The following is a 22643-nucleotide window of genomic DNA, read 5'->3' on the forward strand; positions in this document are numbered from 1 at the left end:
TACTTTGACTATATTCATCATAAAAAACAAAATAAATCTCCACTCCGGTCGTCCTCAGTTTCACTAAAATGCAATCCAGGGTAGCCTATAGATGATTTCAGCTTTGATCATTATATATTTTATTTAACTGATTAACAAACACATGACTGGTGTGGACGGCACACAATATCCTGGAAAATATTGTACCACACTACTGTATAGGATTTATACTGAAATTCAACTGTTTGTCACAATCTGTCCCCATCAATGCAGAACCCTGTATGATCTGCGCTGACCCCCTCGCTGTCGTCATTCAGCCTGACCACACACCGCAATATTCACACATCAAACAGCGACGGGCTGATTTATCTCACGTCAGCGCCACCGTTTTGATGGGCGCTTTCATTTTCCAGCTGATGAAAGTGCCACAGTAATGTGGTGGAATGAATGTTTTGTCCACCAGCTTCCACCATCAACTCAAATCGATGGGGCATGTAATTGCTGGCCACTTTGTGTGATTGCTAAGATAAACAGACATTGTTGCGGACATGGAAGATCAATGTCGCGCACAAAATAAGCGAGAGAAAGGGAGGAATTTATGGGCCATCATATTCACCGACAACATACAATAACTATCTGCTGACAGGTTTTGTGGCCGACGTAACCCTCTTATGTAGTTACTATTTGATCACATTTAATAATTCATTCTGCACAGAGACAGAGCGCAATTAAGTCCCACCCACACCGGAGGACAACAATTCATCACTCTCCATTGACTTTGTAATGCGTGAAAGTGCTAGCAAATGCATTAAAGCTGCTCTGTGGTGGGAGACACTACCGACAGGGTAAAGAAACCCAAACTAAGTTAGAAGCTGCCGAACCAAAAGACGGAGGATACAGGCACTGAGACGTGAGGCATCGGCAGGAAGAATGGGGAAACTGAGGGGATCCACCTGTACAGCAAGCATTTTGTCCAAATGTCAGTTTTAGGCTAACTATATTTCTGCAAGTTGAGCTGAAACTATTTTGACAGTATGCATCATGTGGTATGATGTGGATAAATCAGAAAGCTATGCAGTACGCAAGTGCCTTAGCTAACTACAGTAGCTTGCTGATGGCTAACTTCATCATTTTAATCATTATCAATTTAGGTCAACTGCACCCCTGGTGTAAGGTGCTAAAATAATCCTTTTGCATGATGAAATCCAAAGTTTTTTTACTAGCTACAGGCAGCTTTCAGCCCTTGGTAGCAAATTGTGGTGCTGATTGTTTTTCCCTCCAGTGGTTTTTAGAGTGACGCTCTGTCTCTCTGGTTTTAATCTCTGCAAAGCCCAATGAAATTAAATTCATTCACAAAACTATTGAATGTGTTAATTCCAATGGCAAGCTATCCTCCCTCATGCCATAGAATTCTGACTGATAAGTATTGGAAAAGCCAGTACACATCCATGGGTCATTGATCAAAAGTGGTACGACCAAATGCAACAAGTACTGCGAAATAATACTGACTGAGAGCTGTTTTCCCAATATGACGCATAGTTAATGTGAATCCATTGTGAGCAGGGCTAAGCTGATCAGTATGTAGTTGGACACAGCTTGAATAAAGTGACAACATAGCTATGGTACTGGCTCACCTTGGTAATGCAGCAGGACAAATCCGGAGTTGTGCTGTTGGTCACTACGAAATCGGATGGAGATCTGATTGCTCCAGCTGCGCAGTACGAGGCCCCTCATTAAGACTGACTCATTGGCAAGGATGAAGGGTTCCCGGCCACCCGTGTCCTCCACTGTCACCTGCTCCCCCTCCAAAGCACTCACATTTAGCACCTAAAGAAAAAAGAGACCATAACAAATGATTACACACCAGCCTTCATTGCTGCACGTCTGTGCATCTCACTGCAAAGGGTCTTTGTAGAGTAACACAGGGCATTGTATTTGAAGCACATTTATTTCCATCCACTCTGGAAAAAAAAACAATAGATTCATAAACTTTTAACTCCAACACAGAAAATCAAATTGCATGCTAAGTGTTGACTTATGAGGTCTCAGTTCACACCAGATGGGATCTTAATTCAGCATCCCCCGCTGTTGTGTTTCCATTTAAAGCCAAGTTCAGTCTAATGATGTTGCTCTGAAAAATGGGTCACCTGCTGCGTTACTTTGCTCAGTTGTCTACAAACACAGTCGCACGGGGGTCTGTTTGATTTAGTCATTTCTTCGTTAACCTGCGCCCGGGTTATAGACACCTTTTTTTGAATAATTCTTGAATCTGTCTGGGTCATTCCACTCATGGTTTGTTGCATGATTGACTCATCCTCTTTCAGTGTTTGCCTTGTGTCTGTAAGCCACTCTGACAGCCGTGCTTTATGTCTTTAACAGGTTTGAACAGCATCTGCAGCTAAATCTGGTGAAGGAACCTCGGGAGGATTGCATGTAGTTAAACTGTCTGGATAATGAAGCACTGACACATTTTTGGAGCAACATCTTGATTCATTCCCCAGCAGAACTATAAAAGAGGCATGCTAATCCAACAGCAGGTCATGGTCATTATTCCGTAAAATAAAAAAAAAGAAAAAAAGACTTTCACTTGTGTTTGCAGAAGAGGGATTACTGACTTCACCTACTTCCAAGGTGCACAGAGAAGGCAAAAAGTCTTCATTTCTGTTTGCATATCTGTTTTAACAGACTTATTAAAGCCAATTCAGGTTTGAATCAATTTAAATCAAGTTCAAATCATTTGAAATTCTCCATTCAAGCTTATTCAATTCAGCTAAATGTTTTGTGCATTGGCCGGTACTAATAAAAAAGAGGAGATAAAAAAATATGAATACAAAATATCACTGCTCAGAGCCCAATTTTAAACCATGTTGCAAACAAGATCCAAAAATGACAAGTCCACCATAAAAGCTAATTCAACCATCTACTTCAAGCTCTAAGTGAGAATCACAACATGTTTCGAAAGCTAAAGCTGTCATGGGTAGTGGGCTCAGGTCTGCCATGAGGCAGAAAAAAGGTTGCCCTCCATAGGCCGATGTCCCTGAGGTAATATGTGTGCAGCAGTGTTAGTGCAACAGCCTGGAAAAGCTGAGACAGTGGTCAGGATGAGCACGTCGCACGATGGCGGCAGCGAAATGAATTTGGCCAGGTTGGCTAACTGTCACTCAGTCGAAGTAGAGCTGACAATGAGCGCAGAGAGGCTAATGGACACTCTGAGAGTGAGCTTAGAGGTGACTTCTTCCTGAATGATCCATGAGGTCAGCCGCTTTGATTGATTTGATTTTTATCACAACCAGAATTAAACACTCTGGAGGTTTTCAGACCAACTGAAAACACGGAGCGCAAACACTAGATCAAAATAGCAGATATGTGTGTGTGTAGGTGTGTGTGTGTGTGTGTTACAGAATCACCTCTGTGTGTTTTTAATATAAAAATTGTTGCAGGAGCTTTAAACAATCGTGTCAGAGTGAGTAATAAAGAAATGCCACATGCTTTTAGAATCCCTGTTTCTCAAGGGCAACGGCAATGACAAAGCCTTTGGCTCAGTTCTTTTTTCCCCCACTTCTGCCTTTGTGTCTCTGAGTTGATATGGAGAGCTTGGCTGTTGGGAAAATCGGGTTACTTCAGCTACTTGCTCATTTTATAATTTCATAGTTCACCCCACAGTACAATACATTCTTTCTCTTTCGATGTAACATGTATACTCTTATATTCAAGGAACGAGATGATGCCGAAGATAATTTTGCTAACTACGCGTTAAACACGATTGACAAATTTAGACAACAATGGAGTCTCAACTAAAATGATATCCGTGATTGATTGTTTGCATTGCAGTCTTGTAGAATATAGCTAAAAGGAAAAGGTTGTACTTTGTTACTTTAAACAAGAATGAATATTTGTTTTCTTCTAGTCAAGTTGTATTTACTGGGGATTCAGAAAGTTAAAAGATTAGAGCCTATTATTTCTTTAATTATTCAGTAATATGTTTCTGTGGCCTCCGCCATTGTGTAAAGCTGGTGACACAATGAGAGATGGCTGATGTTCCACCACGGTTCATAAATATTTCAGTCAAGCATCTCTCAAAAAAAGAAAAAAATCGGGCTGGAAATCAAATGTCCCTCTTGTTATAGCCCTCTGTGAAAATGGTGGAAAACCTCTTATCCCCCCCCCCCCCCCGCCTGCTGGTGATCGAAGTCTAGAATCAATCTTGTCGCCTTCCATCAAAGGATGGTATTCCCAACATTTCACAAAATGGAATTGTTGTAAAATGTAATGACAAGTCTGAGCTAATTAGACAAGCAATATCTACCAGCCATACCAACTACAAACTGGGCTGCCTGTCAAAACATGTTGAGCAGATTGCTAAAAACAGTGTTATTTTTGTCCAATCGTAATTTTTTTTTTTTTTTTTAAATGACTGTCTCCTACTGATAAAAAGTTGTAAATGTTTTACTGCCTGAACTGCTGTCATGTATTTTATGTTGGTATCTGTCAGAGCTTCCTCCACTGACTCATTGCTTATATTATAACTGGCATCAAAACGTATAACCACATCACTCCTCCAAGAGCCAACTCATGTTTGCTCTCTGTTCTGCATTGATTGTCGATTGTACTGCTGAGTTTGAAAGTATTAAATTGATTTGCCTCACATACATACAGTCTGTGATTCCCTGACTCCTTGCATGCCTTGGTGTTGCGTTCGATCAATGGATGGGATTCCTAGCCTCAGCGAGTAATCAAGGATGAGGCCTTTGCAGATAATGTCCCCGGACATCGGAACACCCATTGAGATTAGAAAGGATACATCTTAATTACAATTTACTCACTTTGTCCTATCATGACAAAGACTGAATATTTAATCTTACATCTGATGGTGTCTGAGTCCCCTTAATCATTAATATTATTACAATAGATTACAGGTTTTATTTTGTCTGTATCTATTTGTTTTCATTTAAATTCAATTTCATTAAAAATGTTCTCTATTAAGCACCTTGGATCTTCCTTCCCTTCTTTGTTTTCAATGAAGAGGATGTTTCATGTTTATGTGCAAGTAGTTGCTCTCTTAGTGATTTAAAAGATCATTTTTTGACAATTTTGTTGTTGGTATTAATTGTTTGTGCGTACACTGATATCGCATCAACTTAAAATCATATCCAGTGAGGTCAAACAGATTGTAGGACCGTGACCTCCTGGTATACATACACCAGGGATGCTCATGAAGGACAGGTGAGCAGATAGTGAACAGGGAGCAGTTGGACTGATAGCCCCAGAGGGCCCTATCATCTGTCATCCACCCTGGGACCTGTCAGTGCAGCCAGCAACAGCTGTCCTGCCTCAATTATGAATCATTGGCCATGTCAGGAGACATCACACTACCTTATCTTCACCAGCGCTAGAGCCAAATGCCCGGGGGGACTTCTTTCTCACTGTCTCACTCTTTGTGTGTGTGTGTGTGTGTGTGTGTGGCATGCATGTTCCTCTGAACTGTAATGAGAACAGGCTTATTGTAACCCCTAGTTGGAATCTCTGCCTCAGCAGACACATTTGTGGGACCGGGGATTTGGCTGACCAAGCACACTCCTGCACCAGAAACATTATCAGAGGATGCCATCTAAACATTGTGCTGCTCCATTTTGAGGATTGTATTGAGAGAACAGAGGATGTCTGTTTTTGTTTTTTTAATCCAGGTTATTAAAGGAAAGCTCTTAACAATGCACAGAATGTAAGACTGTCCTCCAAGTGCTCTTTCAAATCTCAGTCGTTCACCCTCCAGCGTTTCTTTTCTCCCTCCAACTGTTCCAGTAAAATATTTCCTGAGTAAAATCAAAATGAGAGGACTAGAGGAGAGAGGGTCATCTCTCTCCTCTAGCCACTGTCTTTTCAATCACCCCATTGTAATGAACAGACCACCTTGCACGGCCACAACTGCACTCAGAATGCAACAGATCTCCAGAATAAAGGTTTCAAAGGAGAACAATATTAGCTTCAGTCAATACCTCGATCTCTGTGTTTTCATCAGAATCTTTGTCGAACACAATGAGCTTCCAGGGTGCTGCAGTGTTAAACTATGTGAGTGAGCAGAGCTGAAGATGCATCTTATCACATCCAAACAGAAAGAAGGCTGGCATAGTTTTTAATCTGTTACTATAGAGTCATTGCTGGTATCTAACACTCCACATAAGAGATAAACTAACAAGACTGGATGGAAACCTGGTAGCCTATATGGACTGTGTGGCTAAATTGTTAAGAGGATAGTCTTTGGTGCTGCATCTAAAATGTGAATTCATGGAAACTTGACGTTCATCTGCAATTTTCTTTAGTGGTCCCAATTATCCTGCAGTGGGCTGCCGTATGAGCACAGGACAGAGCAGTATCCAGACCTCATAACAAAGACTATGCATCAAACCCTTCAAATATAGGATTGCGCAGCAACAACAACCTTGTATGTATTGAGGAAGTGGATCAGATAACTGATCGTGTGCGAACCTGCGTTCAGCGGAAACACTGGCAATTGCTTTTAAGTAAATTTGGAGAAATAATGGGGGAACACCAAAGCTGTAACAGCCAATGGTGTAACTTCATTACTCAGTAACTTCATCACTCACACGGGGACTCGGTGACAGACTTTAATGTTTACAGGGCTGGCCTTGCTTTGCTGCGGCCCAGCCAAAAAATCTGTGTCTAAAAGAAAACAAGAAAATAAAGGGCAAGAAAAAGTTCTGTTGGTGCTTTTGAAATAAACAATCTGTCAAACAAATTTGCCTTTTTACAGATGGCATGTAATCTTTATTCAATCTTTTATTAATTCATCCGTAAGCACACATATGAGTTAACTGTCCACAGAGGCGGGATCTCACTGATAATTTAATGTTGAAAACATCTGGTGGTGCTCCGCAATGAACATTTATACCGACTCACAGGAGCCATTGCTGATGCAGAAATGAGCAGTGTGTAATCAAAATAATCTCCCTATACATGGAAATTAAATGACCCTGCTGCTGGGTGCAATAAATCAACAGCCATTGGACTTACCAGCTGCAGTGTCATCATTACTATTGCTGATGCTGGGGAGCACACTGGTAGACTACCTACCTCATCGCCCCGTATCTAACGCTCACATTTGAATAATCTTAGTACACCACCAGTTGGTGTTTTTGTGTATCTCCTGATGAATTAATACAAAAACAACAACTCCTCCAGTGTTCATTATATGGAAAACGTTATCTTAATTGAACATTCACCTCTATAAAAACAACAGCCAAGGCCATTTCCTGTTTGCCCCGCTGTCTAAAACAATGGATCCTTACCAATCAGCGAAAGCTCAATGTTAATGAGAATGTGACAAAGCTGGTGGTTGACTACAATACTAGCTTGCTCATTGTCACTTATGTCACATTTGGCAACCCAGTCGCCAGAAAAAACCTGCAAACCACGGCCCGTGATTATACTCTCAATCGGAATCAAACACTGACAGCTGCTTGACACCGTGTTGTGTAGTTCTGCGTAGTAGTTCTGTTTATACTGTCGGCTTAGAGGACACATTCCACATGCGCAGCACGTTACTGCTTGTAGCGTAGTGGCCACTGAGGCAAGTCCGCATGGTCAAAACAAATTGGTGGTAGACAGACGGCTGCACCGAGCCTACAGTATGTGTACACCCTCTGATGAAATGTACGCAATGCTGACCCTGGTGGACGTGGAAAGTATAACTTTCATTTTCACTGGAGATGTATTGTGATGTCAAAAACAATCATCTGGGAGGAAATGTATTGACATTGCAGTCTCATTATAAGACATTAACGTATAACAATTAATTTACTGAGATCCTGTAACGCCTCCACCATATAGTGAACGTCCTCTCAAATATTAGCATGTTCCCTCCAGAAGCTGACAGTAAAGTAGACGTGAAGCCCCTCGGCATTAGAAACACGCTCATAAGATGAGACTCTTGCTCTCTGATAAATCAGCCTCACTGGCCTTAATCTCCGTTTATTTGCTGCAGTGTGCATTTTTTGCATAGATTTAAATTCATGCATTGCTAATTACCCTACATATTTTCAAGCGTGCTTCATCATGACACAGAGATTTGGAGAGAACGTAGTTTTCTGGCAGACAGAGTTTTCTCTCTTTTGACAGCTAGCTGGGTGGAGGAGCAATTAGTGTCACCTGAAAGGATTCCTCCCGGGATGACTAGGCCCCATGAAAACTCATCTCAGAAAAGCCCCGGCACCCTAAAAAGCTCATCAAGATCAAACTGGCCTTCTTTATGTCCTCCTTTACTCCCCCAAGGCACAACATGATGAAGGCTTCCCTCTGCCTCATCTCAAGTTGATTAAAGGCAGCGAGCCCGTCTTGGCCTCCATTACTCAGTCAGGCTCAGTTTCTCTGCGACACATCTGTCACGTGTTGCGTCGGTTTGTGCTGCTGGGGAGTCAGAGAATGGCCAAAACGTGTGCGTTAATACAACGTTTAAGATGCGAGGAGGGAGGATTAGAGGCATCATTGTAGTGCTATTTTAAAGGGGAAACGTTTTTTTACAAAAGTGTCAAGACTTGCCCTCGGTGGAAATCCCATAACACTTTATTGTGGCCCTTTCATTTGATGAGAGCACTGGCGGTCACTAGACACCAACAAAACAAATAAACAAATGTAATCCCCCCCACCCCCACACACACACACGCACACACACACACACACGTCAGACTCGGCCAGGGTCAATGCCATGAGCATTCTCTTCTTTTGTAAGAAATACTGGAATTAAAATGGGACTGCCAGGATCAATACAGCAATTCACCCAGCACAGAAAGGAGGCTGTGTGTCAAGTATTTCTGCTGCTTATTAACATGGCTATTGATTGGAGTCAGAGGAGCGTAGTCACAGAAGCAGTATCAAATACCAATCGTTAACCCTGAAGTCGGCGTTTGCTATAAACACTTGGCATGCACGGTAACATCTCAATCCTTGAAGGGGCATTTCACTGGCGATCCACCTCGACCGTGCTTTATCCCCTCCTAACTCATTAGCACATGCGGCCTTGAGCTCATTAGATGTTCGGTTCTTAAGTTTTTATTTTGTCTCGCTTGGAAACTTCTGAAACAATATTTACTCATTTGAGGATGAAAAACTTGGAAGCTATAATTTTCGCCACTTAGACTGGAGGCATTTGTTTGATATTTATAAGCTTCAATTAAAGAAACAAACGAAGAAAACGTTGTGTTCTCTTTCACTTGGTGGTCACTTGCTGTTTAAACTAACATAATCAAGACGCTTGAATAAAATGTATTGATTTGAAAAATAATCACATAGCAAGTCAAGCTAGAGTGATTTAAATGTGTTGCGGTGTCCTGTTTAATTCATCCCCATGGTTCACCACCAGAGCTGAAACTGATTGAGACGGAGTAGAGGAACTGGACAGATAGAGAAACTGATAAATGCGAGCAGGGTGGAAATGGAAAAAAGTTTGAAAGAATTGGGAGAGGGATGGAGAAGAGCGAAAAAAATGAGTTATACAGTATTGACCTCAAAATCCTCCCTCATCATCTTTTTGAATGATGCTCCTTTTAAACCTGTGAGAAAATGGAAACACTCCCCCAATCAGCCTTTGTGGCAACGGGAGAAATTGGCCAAGTCTGCACTCGTAAACCCCTGAAATGTATCAACCACTCTCAGTCCTCCCCAACACAATACATTTTCCCTTCAGCGAGAGTGCAGGGATGTGGCCACCATGAAACAGAGCTGGGACAACCTGTGCAGAACCTCAGGTAGTAACTCCTTGAGACCCAGGCAGGTAGATCAGTGAGCTGAGGAGACGGAGAAATCGGAGTGGGACAGATGGCCTGGAAAGAGCTGATAGCTAGCCAACCCATCGGATTTACTTGATCAAATGAAAAAAGCTCCAAAACAGATTTTAAGTACTTTAATACCTCAGCCCAGTTCTGGAAAACCTCCATCTGTCCTCAACTAAAATCTTATTGCAAAGTGACTGCGTAGATGGATATAGAGGACAGGAATAAGATGTGCTTAAGATATCGACATTTCACTAGCAAACAAAATGGATAAATAAACTATTTTCACATGTGTGACACAGCTCTTTTGACCTGTCCATGAAATAAAAAAGGTCAAGTTGGTCTAGACACTTTATATACTCAAGTGGGTGGTAGATTGATTATTTATATTTTATTATTTATATTTATATTGAAAAACCTCCCGACAGTATAAGGGCAAAACTGAGCCCATATTACAGTTACCCGCTCCACTTCAACGTTATTCATCTTTGCTAAATTTGATATCATAGCTCAGAATGTCAGACAAAAAAATCTATGTCTTAACAATTAACATTATATAATTTGCACCCCACCTATTCAAACATCCTGCACATTTTTGACATGTTAACTTTACTAATGTGCAATGCACACTAAAGTGCAATGCCTTTTAAATAAATAATTATTTGTGTTTTACTTTATCTCTGGGGCTGAAAGTTGGTGTTGCATCAGCCTCCTCATATTTGTGCAGTTATTCTGCAAATAAATTGTAATGTGTCCAGAATCACCAGATGGAGCAATGCATTATCTGCTGTTAGCTGTGGCAGAGGGGTTGTAGAGTCAGGCTGAGGGCAGTAAATTCTCCTGATACATTTTTCATCCTCCCTCTCCTGCAAGATGCCAGACTGCTGAAAGGAGTATTGACTAAGCACCGAAAAGGTCTCATCTTGCTTATTTATTCCCCACCAATGTGATTCCTGATGGAAATCAGAGGGTTCTCTGAGTGCCTATATTATATTTTACTGAACCATACATCAATATAAATATTTATCACACAGTCACCTCATCTGTCCTTCAGAGTTTCCCTCCAACAAATTTCCTTCCTTTGCCCTTGCAAACTGCTGGTATGTCAGCTATAATGACTCCCTACCACAGCAGAGGCAGGCAGCCAAAACAAGAGTGTGCACCTCAACCAAAATATCCCTCCTAAGTCTCCTAATGCATAGTGCTCAACATGTTAAATGATATCAGAACCAAAGTGAATTCTAAGACGTATATTTCTGTTTCTACTAAATCTATTGCCAAAAATCGGCAAACTGGCCATGATCCCACCAGAGAATTGGCAGAGGAGAGTCTGTGATCCCTCCAGAGATCGACATACAAGCTTATCAGAAAAGTGGAAGCAATCAGTTTATTCGCTTCATCAACAGTTCATTTCTTCTCTCTTTTCTTATTGGATAGTATGATTTAAAGGATTAGTGTCTGAAATGACATGCATGAAACACAACTGGAAGTATAGGACTCTCACAGTGAAGGGACAGAGCATTGGTCTAAGCTGTTTCATTAATCTATTTGGCATGTGTTCTGCTGTTTGCCATTCCGAAAAACAATATTGCATTGCATGCTGCTCAGTCAATCTGTTGTTAGTCACATTATCTTTACGATTACGACACTGCAGTCACGTGTCTATACACACAATTTTAAAAAGATGTCACTTTTTCTTGCTCGTGCAATAATCAATATTGCAAAGTCAAAAATAAAACTAAAATCCTGTTTTATCTGTGTATATCTACATACGTGTGTGTGCACCTATGTCGGATCAGTCCTATCAAACGGGCAAATCCAATGAGACTACAGCTACATGAGTGTCCATCTCTTTCTGCAGCAGGTGAGTGTGGAGGTTCTGAATTGTTGATAACTAAAAGTCATCCCTGTGTAAAAACTGTCCTGCTTGCATAACATTTTCTGTGCACGCTGCTCATCTGCAAGTCTAATTTCTGATCTCCTCTATTCCTTTAAAACCTTGGGACCTGGATAGCCTCCAGGCAGAGAAGCTTCACTCAATGCTGATGAGACGGTATGACACATACTTCACTTAAATTTCTCCCTTTCCATCTTCATTCGCTAGGAAGGAACAAAGAGACCATGGCTCGTCATTCTCATCAGTCGTGCTAAGCAGTTGTGTGTGTAGTTTGCCGTTAGATCGCTATCAGTTCAGCTGTAGGAGGGAGGGAGACTGTGGCCCCCATGGTGGTACTGAAACACATGGCTCCCTGCTGTTTGTTGGTACAATAGATGTGTGAGGATAAAATGTCTATAAGTTCCCGTCCCTTGCTGTTTTTATTCACTGGAGAGGACGTGCAAGTTGAGATCTGACATATCAAATGTGATGAAATGCAAGTATGTGTGTGTGTGTGCATGAACATGTGCAGGTAAGTGTGCACGTACCTATGTGGTTTAAGATTTACTTGCTTTACCCAGAGGAAGCTTTCAGAGAAAAACCAATACAAACACATATACTCTGTCAAGACTTATCTTAGCCCTCCAGAGGCAGCAAGACAAAGCTCACACATTTAAAAGTCCCCGGTGGTAAATGAGAAATTGAGAAATTGCAAATGCCAGGGAACGAAAGCACTGACAGTTAATTTTTATAACCTTTTTGTGAAAAGACTTACCAAGCAAGCATTTCAACCTGAGACAGACCCAATCATTTGTGCCCCCATCTACCCACTCACCCCAGCAATTTGTTGCCTGTCTATCTCCGTCAACCCACACAAGACCAGCGGATACTGTAACAGCTGGCACTAAACCAAAATGCTCTTGACTGTTTGAACCTTTTCTTATTTTACTTTCAGACACCTGATTCTGCAGTTCCTCTCAGCTCTACTGAGTTTATGGCATCTTTCAGCTCATTGTTATTTTCTTTTATGGTCTGCAACGTTACTGTTTTGGTCAAGTATCACTGCTCTTACTATTTTTTTTGTGAAAAATATCTGATAAACCAACTGTACCCTAACTGCACTGCATGAAATGGAAACTAGCAAATAGCTAGTGAACATATCAGAGCAAGAGTCCGGTTATTCCTTACTGGTGTAGACTAAAACCAGTGGAAAGGAGAGTAACTAGTTACTGTTTTACAGTGCCTAAAACAATCTATTAAGTTGGTTTAAAGATGCAATTTAGAACTTTATCAGAAGTTGAATGGATAGTTTTAAAATTGCTCATCAGGGACAACATCACAGTGAGCCATTAGCACTGACCTGAACCTCAATGCCATATCCCAGGTAGACCGTAACCAGGTAGTTACACTCCGCTCCAGACTCAAGCTGCTGCAGGATTTCGATGTTGCCCTCAGGGTCAGTGAAATTCAGGCTGCATGGCTCTGTGGGAGACAGTAAAAAGACAAGTGATTCCCTTTTTCCCGGACCACTGATCTCACTGACAGCACACCTGTGTCACTGTGGCCACATAACCCTCTAACTATCTCTGCAGATTTCCTCCCCGACACTATTCATCTGGGCCCGTCAGCCCTCTGTGGCCACTGGAAAGGACAGGCAGGACACATCAGGGAAAATCAGATTGTTTCTGACACATGAGCGATTCTGTTATCCCCACTGGAGAGATGAATAGTGGTGTGCAGCATGCGAAATGAACACTGGCGATGTTGATGACCTGATGCTTAATTGTATTGCCTTCTGGGACGGATGAGGTTAATCTTTGGGGGAGGAAGTACTCTCAATTTAGAATTTCCATCAGGGCAAAAGTTGTTTGGATGCGGCTGCTATTTATTTAATAAAGTCATTTGAATGTCATCTTTGAAAGTCAAAGGAAACATGAACATGCCTACCTGCTGTTTGCATGGTGGTGATGGTGGTGATTACAGTTGTGGACGTCGTGTTGGCACCTTCCTCTCTGGAAGTTAGGTTGGGGAGGGGATGATCGGGGCTGGTTTTCTTTTTCAGCGCTGTTTCCTTCGCTTCTCCTTCCTCCATCCGCTTTGAGGAGGGGGCCAGGGTCGCTTCTATTGGAGGCGCACTCCAAATTTGAGGCCGACTTCTATGCGATGATAAAGACGCCACTGGGTTTTCGCTGACTGAGCCTCTATGATTTGGTGTCACTTGAGTGGTGAGGGAGTCTGTTGTTGGCTCGACCTTGTCTGCCCCCCTTGTCTTAGAGGACTTCTTTTGAGGACCAGATATGGGCGGCCTTGGTGTTGTGGGAGAAAATGTGGTCAGTGGGGAGGTGGCAGCCACAGTGGCAGTGGTGGCAATGTCTGAAAAGGCTGGGGCATCCTCGTGGGGCACCAGCTGAGTGACAGGGTCCCTTGCATCTGAGGTAGACACAGAGCCTGGCATGGTGGAATATGCAGCCACAGAGCCATCCCTCTTAAAAAAGTGTTGGTCCCCCTGGAAATCCCTTGAAAGTAGGTGCTCATGAAGCAGCAGGCCCTTGAGGACAGGCTGGTGGTTGGGGATGTTCATTGGTGAGACGGTGGTGACGGAGTGGACTTCGCTCTCCGTGTCCTGTGTTGACGAGTCCTTGTCTGGGTCCAGTGTCCTCTTACTGATGCCGTTGTTTTCCTTTGGCGCTAAGAGTAAAAGGAAAAAAAGAAAATATGGTTGTATTAAATACAATATTCCAGGCCAGTGAGCTACAAAAGCAACATACAGTGCACAAGAGCAGTACATCTTTTTGACAGGTTCATTATAGAATCATCAAGACTGCCAGCCTATAATCTACCAAAATTATTCCTAATGAGGTGAGAGGCTGTCCTCTTGTATAATTCTTCCACACACACATTTTATTGCTATTTAAATCGGTTCATTATCTAGTGTGCTTGTGTGTGTCTTTGGGGGGAGGGGCAGCAGCACAGTAATCCCTTTTACTATCCTTTACAGAAGCTTAAGTAATAGCACACCAGTCCAATGGGTTGACATATGTAGGTCACTCCAAGTAAGGTACAGCATGCATGATATGATTGTATAGTATCCTATGTAAGAACACATACGGCGTATTTTCAAGTGCATCTTCAGTGTTGAAAAATATTTTTGTGCTTGACACGCCACATTTCATGAAAGAACATTCTCTAATTCAGATTTTAAGATGCGGACCATGAATACTGACAGTGGTGAGTAGGGGCTCGCAGAAAGCCAGTTTATAATCAAAGGCAAATTCCACAATCACACCCCGCAGCCGGTGGAATCTCAGAGCGGAGAGACACTAAGCAGAAATAGTCTGGTTGCTTGTAAGATAAAAAGATTTTAAAAAGCACATATTTTTCTAAGGCATTCTTCTGTAGGCTAGTACTGTACTCTTATTCTCTTCCTTTTTTTTCAACCTCACACAAACCACTCAAACAGAGCAGGCATTGTTAAAAGTTCCACAGAATAAAAAAGCACACGACACATTATTGCGAGTCACAGAAGACATTTTGCCGGCACAAGTTGCCCTTCTGACAATGACTGAATTTCAGTTAAAGAAGCACAACGCATTTAGAGGTTATCTCACCAACCACAGATGGATGCATGCATTTGATAATTGTTTAATCTGTGGCCCGTTCCAGGCATGGGCAATGTCCCAAGTATCCTCTTGTCACACCAAAAATAAAGTGTTTTATTTTGTCCTTGTCAATTCAACCAATCATAAAAATGCCATTGTCTGATTGGTTGGTCTGGCCCTATAAAACATGGAGACGCAACGAGAGTGCATGTCACTTTGCTGATCAGCTCTCCATACGCGTCGGCTGCCAGCCAAATAGCTGAGTGCCAGGGGCGTAGCGCTATTGGTAATCGGAGCGCACGACGTCTGCTCATGGTTAAGTTGTGGCTCATTCATAGGGTTATGTAACCACTGTTCGGTACCAAGTTTACATACATTAATCAACTATAACTCGCCAAGCGATCAACCTACTGGCTACTCTACAGAATGTGGAAAGCTATGTGATTACTACAGCCTACCTGTACTCTTTGGGTGATGGCTTTAGATAAAAACATACGAGTGTGCATTTTTCCTTACAGATTGCACACTGAGTCCAAACTTGCCATATCTACTCCATTATCTGCTACATTTCCTCACATCGGTTGTTTGTACAAATCCTAATGAATGGATGGTTCCCACCACTGCACATCCTCCAGGCAGTGTAAACATCAGAAAGACAAATGTCTTAGTTCCTTAGTGGCTTTGACAGGACAGCAATCCTGAAATGATCAAATGTTCTCCAGCTGGCTGCTAGTTTTTTTTCATTGTTTTGAAATGTTAGTGCTGACTGTCTCTTTGTAAGGTGTGTGTTTCTATCTTGGGAAGACAGATGTAGGAATACAGCAATCAACATCTTTTAAGGACGGTGAGAGGAGCTGACTAAAAATGCCACACCCGACTCTGAATTCTTTCTTTCACTCTGGCATTTTTCTCCTTCTCCATCTAATTGCATCCACACATAAAACAATACCATGTGTGTGTTGTTGTTTTTTTTGCATGATATAAGAATGATATCAAAAAAAGGCTGGGGAAGTTCATATAATCCTCTTATGTGTACATGAAACAATGCCATCTGCTTTGACACCTTAATCAGCTTGAATCCGTTCGTCTTAAATGAGGCAAAAAAGCTGCCAGCACACTTTTCATGCTCGTAGATGAAAGGATGCTGTTGACACAGGCAGCAAAAGCGTGGGATATCGTCATGGTGAGCATTTGTGTCAGCTACGACGCTCCGAGAGGATGAATGTTGCACATCAAAAGAAAGTTGAATGGTTATACGATGTTTGTGCACATTTCAGATGTCAAGTAAAATACAGCGGTGAAAGAATGTAATGTATTCTTTAATGCTTTCCGTGGTGAGTTTCACATCCAGTCAATTGTCTATTGTTGTTTGTGATCAGTTCTTAACATCTGATTAGATTGTAAAGCTTGCATGTTCTCCAATTGACAGGCTCATTTGGGTTTATTGATCACCAGCGCCAGTTGCTTTTCAGGCAAACGTTCACTATGGAAAACCGACTTGTTTGCATTGATTCTATTGGAGCCCTCATTACGGGAAACGTACATTTACATTTTTAAATGGTGCCGGAATTAATGTAAAAAAAAAATGAAGTGCGCCACAGGAGAGGCTCTGCTTTGCTCATAACAAAAGTAGTGTTAAGCCACTGTAACATTTTGCTGATGCAGAGCAGTTTTACCACAATCCAGCACACTAGTAAAAGTTTGATCGGGCTATTCAAGAGGAAGAGTAAACAATTTTGTTACAAAGCCTCTCCCAGGCTGACAGAATTGACACATGGGTTTGGTAGACGCGACAACACAACATTTATCTTTCTTGGCGACAGAAGCAATTCAAAGACCTTTTGATGTTCTAAGATGGAGGAGGAACATTTCCTTGTAGCCTTATTCTGTCACTACAAGAGCAGCAAAAGCTGCTCTATAAAGGCAAAGTAAGCATATTTGACATGTCTCACAACCGGCGAGAATAAACAGTGTAAAGGGAGGTCTTCATCAATGATTGAAGTTTATAAGGCTGCCCCCGCTCCTCGTAGTTGCAAAGTAGAGAGGAATCTCAAAAATACTGTATCGTGAAGCTGGGAAGTTGTGCTTTTGACAAGATCATTGTTATTGCTGCACCGAACTGGCAACTGGCCTATCTTTTTATTTTCTTATCTTTGTCTCTTTGTCTCTCTCTCTCTATCTGTGCTAGTCAGCTGTTGACCATCCAGTTGCCTCCCTTCAGTCAGAATATTGAGTGGAAGTGGAGAGTGAGAACAGAGAACTGGGTTGAACCAGAGTTTCTCATACACGGATCAATACGGGATCAATGTGTACAGGTTGGAGACCTCACTGTGGTGATTACAGAGGAGCCAGTGCTGCTACCAAACTCTTGTCATTGCTGAGCCTTAATTGGCTGTTTACAGGTGAGGTTTCACAGAATAGAGCAGAAGACTGAATTACAAATGTAAATCAATAAATACAACAGGAAAGAACCAGTTAGTCTTTTTTTTGTTGCATTCATTAGTTGCAAATATAAAGAGGTTTTGTCATATTTACACACATAGGGTAGTCTTTGATAACCTTTTTAATCTTTTCTGTAAATGATGTGAAATGTTTTACATCTGAGCTGCTGACAAACCTGCCGGATGCACGATAGGATAAAGACTAAATTGTGGAAATTTCAAACGTTACAACAACATAAGCATGCCATCTTAAAATGCAAGTAGACTGGGAAAACGCATAGCACAGTTGTAGAGCACGCCAATCACATTTCAAAATGTAAATTTGCACAACATAAGGAGACTAAAGACAACATTTTATAAAGCATTTACAAAACATAGCCTCTTGCCAGGGGCTGCACCGGGAGTAGCATCACCCCCTGGTCGAATCTGATTGGCCAACTCCGGTGCCTCCCTTACTCGATTCTGAACATGACAATCAGTCGATCAATCAAACCCCATTTGTATCGCACCTTTTGTTCAGGTCTGTGCAATTCAAAGATATTGGTAACTGTATAAATGGAAACGGTGAACAACATTTTGAAACAGGCAGGGAATTACCTTTCCATTACCTAAACACTTGACAATGACAAACCAAACAACTGTTTATTGGAGACTGCCAATATATTCACCAAGAATGCTCTGCCTCCTTTTCAATACAGGCTGCAAAACAGCTAGTGGGCCAGGTTAATTTTGTTTTACAGTGGAGTTAATTCATACCTTCAAGATAAGTCCGCTGGCACAAGCACACACAAACTCAACTTTACGTTCTCAAACCTTTGGGTAGCAATAAACTATAATGTAATGCAAACACTGAAATTATACGTATTTGAGTTGTTATCCAACCTTGTATTACTGTCAAATTGACCAAAAAAAAAAGATCTCCGGATCTGGCAACGGTAGAAATTTGAAACACAGGCAGGTCCTGTTCTCACCCGTTTCCATCCATACTTAGAAAATCACACCCTGTACAGCCAGCCGATTTAAATTTACTGTGCTTGAAGGACTCCAATCAAGTATAGAGGTACTGTAATATGCTGGCAAAACCAGGCCACTGTAAGAACAAAGTGATCTTGATGGGCTCTGTCAGGTCCACAGAATGTGTATCATGTTTAAACCTTCACACACCAGCAAGTTGGATCAAGTCACAGGCAGTGATTACAATCACGAAGAGATGCTAACGTGTGTGAAAGTTGTGCTTTGCTCTACAACTACTGGTCAATAATGTGTTGCTATGGGCTGAGTGCAAGTGACAGCAGACATAGCATGGTGTGAAATATAATATAGCGCATACCTCAGTTAAACTTAATTTACTGCAGATTCAACAGCTAAAAGTAGATGCACACTCCAGAGGTTATGCGTGTAACTGTATTACACCTCACCACACTGAAGCTGGTTAATTACTGTAGGGCTAATTCATAAATTAATGGTGGTAATTACCGTGACAGAATGAGATTACTGTTATCTTATTCTGAGCAGTGTCATAAATACAATAAAATACCATTTATTGTCTTGGGGTAAATATGTTTCTTCTGTGTGCACATTAAGCAGAGCACATTTAGGACATGTCAGGGTCTCGGAGAATAAACGCTCACCAGAAGAGTTTGATGCTGCTGCCCTTAAGCCCCATCACTTGTAACGTCTATGTAAAGTCACACCAACCCTGTTTTAAGACTAGAGCTAAATACGAAGCTGTTATTACAAGATCATTTAGTTAATGATGCAGAAAAATCTGACTTGACAATTTAAAAGTACCAAAACAAACCTGAACAAATGGTTCAGTAAAACCAGTATCTGTGTCCTGAGGTCAAGCGAGTGGAGTTATAGAGTGAAAATAATTACACAATTTGTACTTTCTATCTCTGGCAAGCTCTATACTTTATCTGCCACATTAATGTTTGAAAAGGTGTAGTCCAACTCTAAACCTCGAAAAGACATCTTGCTGGATGAAGAATGAGAATAACCAGGATGTTATGCCATCATCTGTTACACTGCTGTTACACATTTTTTATTTCCAATCTTTGTTCTTCATGTTGCTGTTTTCCATGCTTTCATCATACACCTTTTATTTTATTCTGAATTGCGTGTGGTACCGACCCTTTTTAATATCTTTTTAATTGTCTTGTGTTTTCATTGTGTTTATGTTTCATGTCATGTTTTTATTCTGCCGTGCTGCAAAATAAAAATCCTACAACTGAACTCAACGTCTCAACTGCGCTGCAAAAACATTATAGAAGACAAATGTGGTTTGCATAAAATGATGACGTATGTTTCCAGCCCTATTTCTCATCTCTACTGACTAGATTATAACAAAGAGCATCCGGTACATCCTGCATATGCGTTAGTGGAGGTACAAGCTCACGCTTTGACCTGATGGAACCATGGCAACCTCTCATCGGACACTGACAAAGATGACAAAGTGAGCAATCATAAGGGACTCCTCCTCAAGATGGCAACACATAGCCTCCTCTCCTCAGTTGCATATCAATGGAGTCATCAGTAAACACTCAGTGCATGTAGAGAGCACTAATAAGATGGGACAAGCCACACTTGAGGCAGGCTGCTGATTGACATCAATCTCCTTATATCCAGGGGCTTTATTTCCTTATTATTACAGAGAGCCACTAGACAAGCAAATCAATAAGCCGCTTCCGCTGGGCTCAGATACGAGGCCTTCAGATCACTCTACATGACTCCTTTTAGGGTTCCCAGTGGAGCTTTGAGCTCATGAATTCATTCGAACATAAGGTGAACATTTCCCAGTAGTGGCATTTGGTGCAGTATGTGCAGCTTCTGCACGTGTTTGCATGAAGCCATAAGGAAAGAGTAGAGGAAATAATGGGGTGAAACTGATAAATTGATTCCATTAGTTAACCTAATGCATTGTTAATTAAATTTGGTGTGTGGGTGTGACAAGTGCATAGACATGGAAATAAATTATATTTTAAAAAAAAGGTAGCAGGAAGAAAATGAAATTAAGTGAGCACTAGCTGGAAGAATAAGCCTTTCAAAAAAAAAAAAAGGTCACAAATCACACTGATTTCCAGTCAAACACCCAGAATAGTGTATCCATGAACTGTGGCGAGATTCAAATTTCTGAGCATCAAATTAAGCTTTTACTGTCTGCCTGGTTTTTGAGTCGTGAGGATAACAGAATATTGAAATGAGACACACTTTTATCCTCCATCTGCCCTTTGACTTCATTGAGCGGAACCATAACTTTTACCTTTCATTTATTATGGCCTTTCTGTGCTCCGGTTCATTGAGCATTGTCCTTCAGACAGGCTTTAAACAAACTGTGTCGTAATGGTGCTAGGAAGCTCGTAAGACCCGACCTTTAAGCTAGAGCAGAACAAAAACAGAGCTACCCAGCCGCGCTACTTGCATGAAATCTACTGTAAAGCACTAAAGCTGCAGGGGGTAAATGGGCCAGCCTTAAACAAATCTGAACTCTATAGTGAAGGGTTGAATGTGGTTTAGTTGGCAATCATTTGTTTGATAATCTATCAGTTTGTTAGCTTCATCAATTTGCATTTTCCAAGCCTTTATTTCGTCTTCTTCTGGGCTTTCTTTAATTTTCAGTTTTAACAATGTGTTTATTCATTTGTTTACCAGAGAACTAAGAAATGAATGAATGCATTTGTTGTTGTGCAAATGTCTGGTATTAAAATCCCATCATTTTCTGTAATCATGGCAGAATCTGTTTTATATAGAAGCCGGATGTATTTTAATTTACCAATGTGTCGCATCCTGGAAAATACTGGGAGGAGTGTCTCTTTTCACACTTCATTTCCTCCCATTAGAGTCATTTATCTTTTCATTTTCTTCTCATTTGCTCCATGGTGGAGTCAATTAAGAATAGAGCTGTGGGTGAAACAAGACACAACTTTCAAATATGTAGTGGATTACTATATTGTGAACAAAATGTCTTTTTAACAGTGGTTGGGAAGTGGCAGCAACCTGTATTACTTTTAGCATTGCAATTATGTAACGTATAAGTATATAGAGGAACATTATGCAATGTACACACATATGTCCATATTCTCTGAGGGTGCAGGTTGTACATCTGGCTCTCCTGACAACACAGACATTAGTAGTGAATTTAAAAGCTACTTGATTGATGTCACATCCTCCATCCCTCTCCAAGTCATTCCCCAGCCCCATAACAATTCAATCAGCCCCAGGATAATACCACTAAACCACCACGCTGGCGATTTCCAACCTTATCTGTGTAGTATAGTCATAGATTGGCATGCCTATCTGCACCATTACACCTGTCATTACTCCATCTTGTAGGGAGGCTCCTGTAATAACACCGAATCAGGAAAAGAGTCATTTCAGCCTCAAGAACTCTCTCATCTCACAAAAAGACCATCTGAAACTCGGGAAATTGAAGTGCAAGTAAGATGCATCAGAGGCCTTTGTCGTTGTTTTTTCTATCTTTTGCTTTTAGCAACCAGTACAGAGCTCCTGTGTTCAGGCTGATGAAGCTAACCTGAAAGGAACTGGAGTGCTGTAAGTGGTTTGTATGTTGGGATCTGGTTATTAGCGAGTAGGAAAATGAAATTATTGATAGTAATACAATTATTATCAATAATTTCAATTATTATTTTATTTACTTAACAATACTGATTAAAACCAATAATATAAATCAATAAAAATCTATTATACAACTACAGCATTCTACATGAAAGCAACAAACAATCACGTGGTGAGGAGTGTGTGCATGTGTATGCATGTGTGTAGAAAAAAAAGTGGTGGGAGACAAAGGAGAGCGAGGGGGAACAAGATGGCGGACGTAGCCACTTGAGTGATTATGCTGCGCAAGACTCCAAAAATGGAACACTATTATTTAACAGGGAATAAAATACACAATAGGCCGCGCTTACATGCCACGTGTGTATGAAATAAGCGTAGCGGCGTATAGGTG

General features: G+C 41.3%; 1 protein-coding gene across 2 annotated transcripts in view; it reads right to left on the reverse strand.

The window, feature by feature from the left end:
• The window catches only part of LOC116388753 (seizure protein 6 homolog), an 84415-nt gene that overhangs the window by 25015 nt on the left and 36757 nt on the right, over positions 1–22643 (reverse strand). For both annotated transcript variants that reach the window (XM_031856903.1, XM_031856902.1), the window contains exons 2-4: positions 13585–14325; positions 12998–13119; positions 1614–1806 (exon numbers count right to left, since the gene is read on the reverse strand). In XM_031856903.1, the coding sequence (XP_031712763.1) occupies positions 1614–1806; positions 12998–13119; positions 13585–14325 (1056 nt within the window). The remainder of the gene's footprint in view (positions 1–1613; positions 1807–12997; positions 13120–13584; positions 14326–22643) is intronic.

Source organism: Anarrhichthys ocellatus, unplaced genomic scaffold (genome assembly GCF_004355925.1).
Source record: "Anarrhichthys ocellatus isolate YVR2014 unplaced genomic scaffold, GSC_Weel_1.0 scaffold18, whole genome shotgun sequence".
NCBI lineage: Eukaryota > Metazoa > Chordata > Actinopteri > Perciformes > Anarhichadidae > Anarrhichthys > Anarrhichthys ocellatus.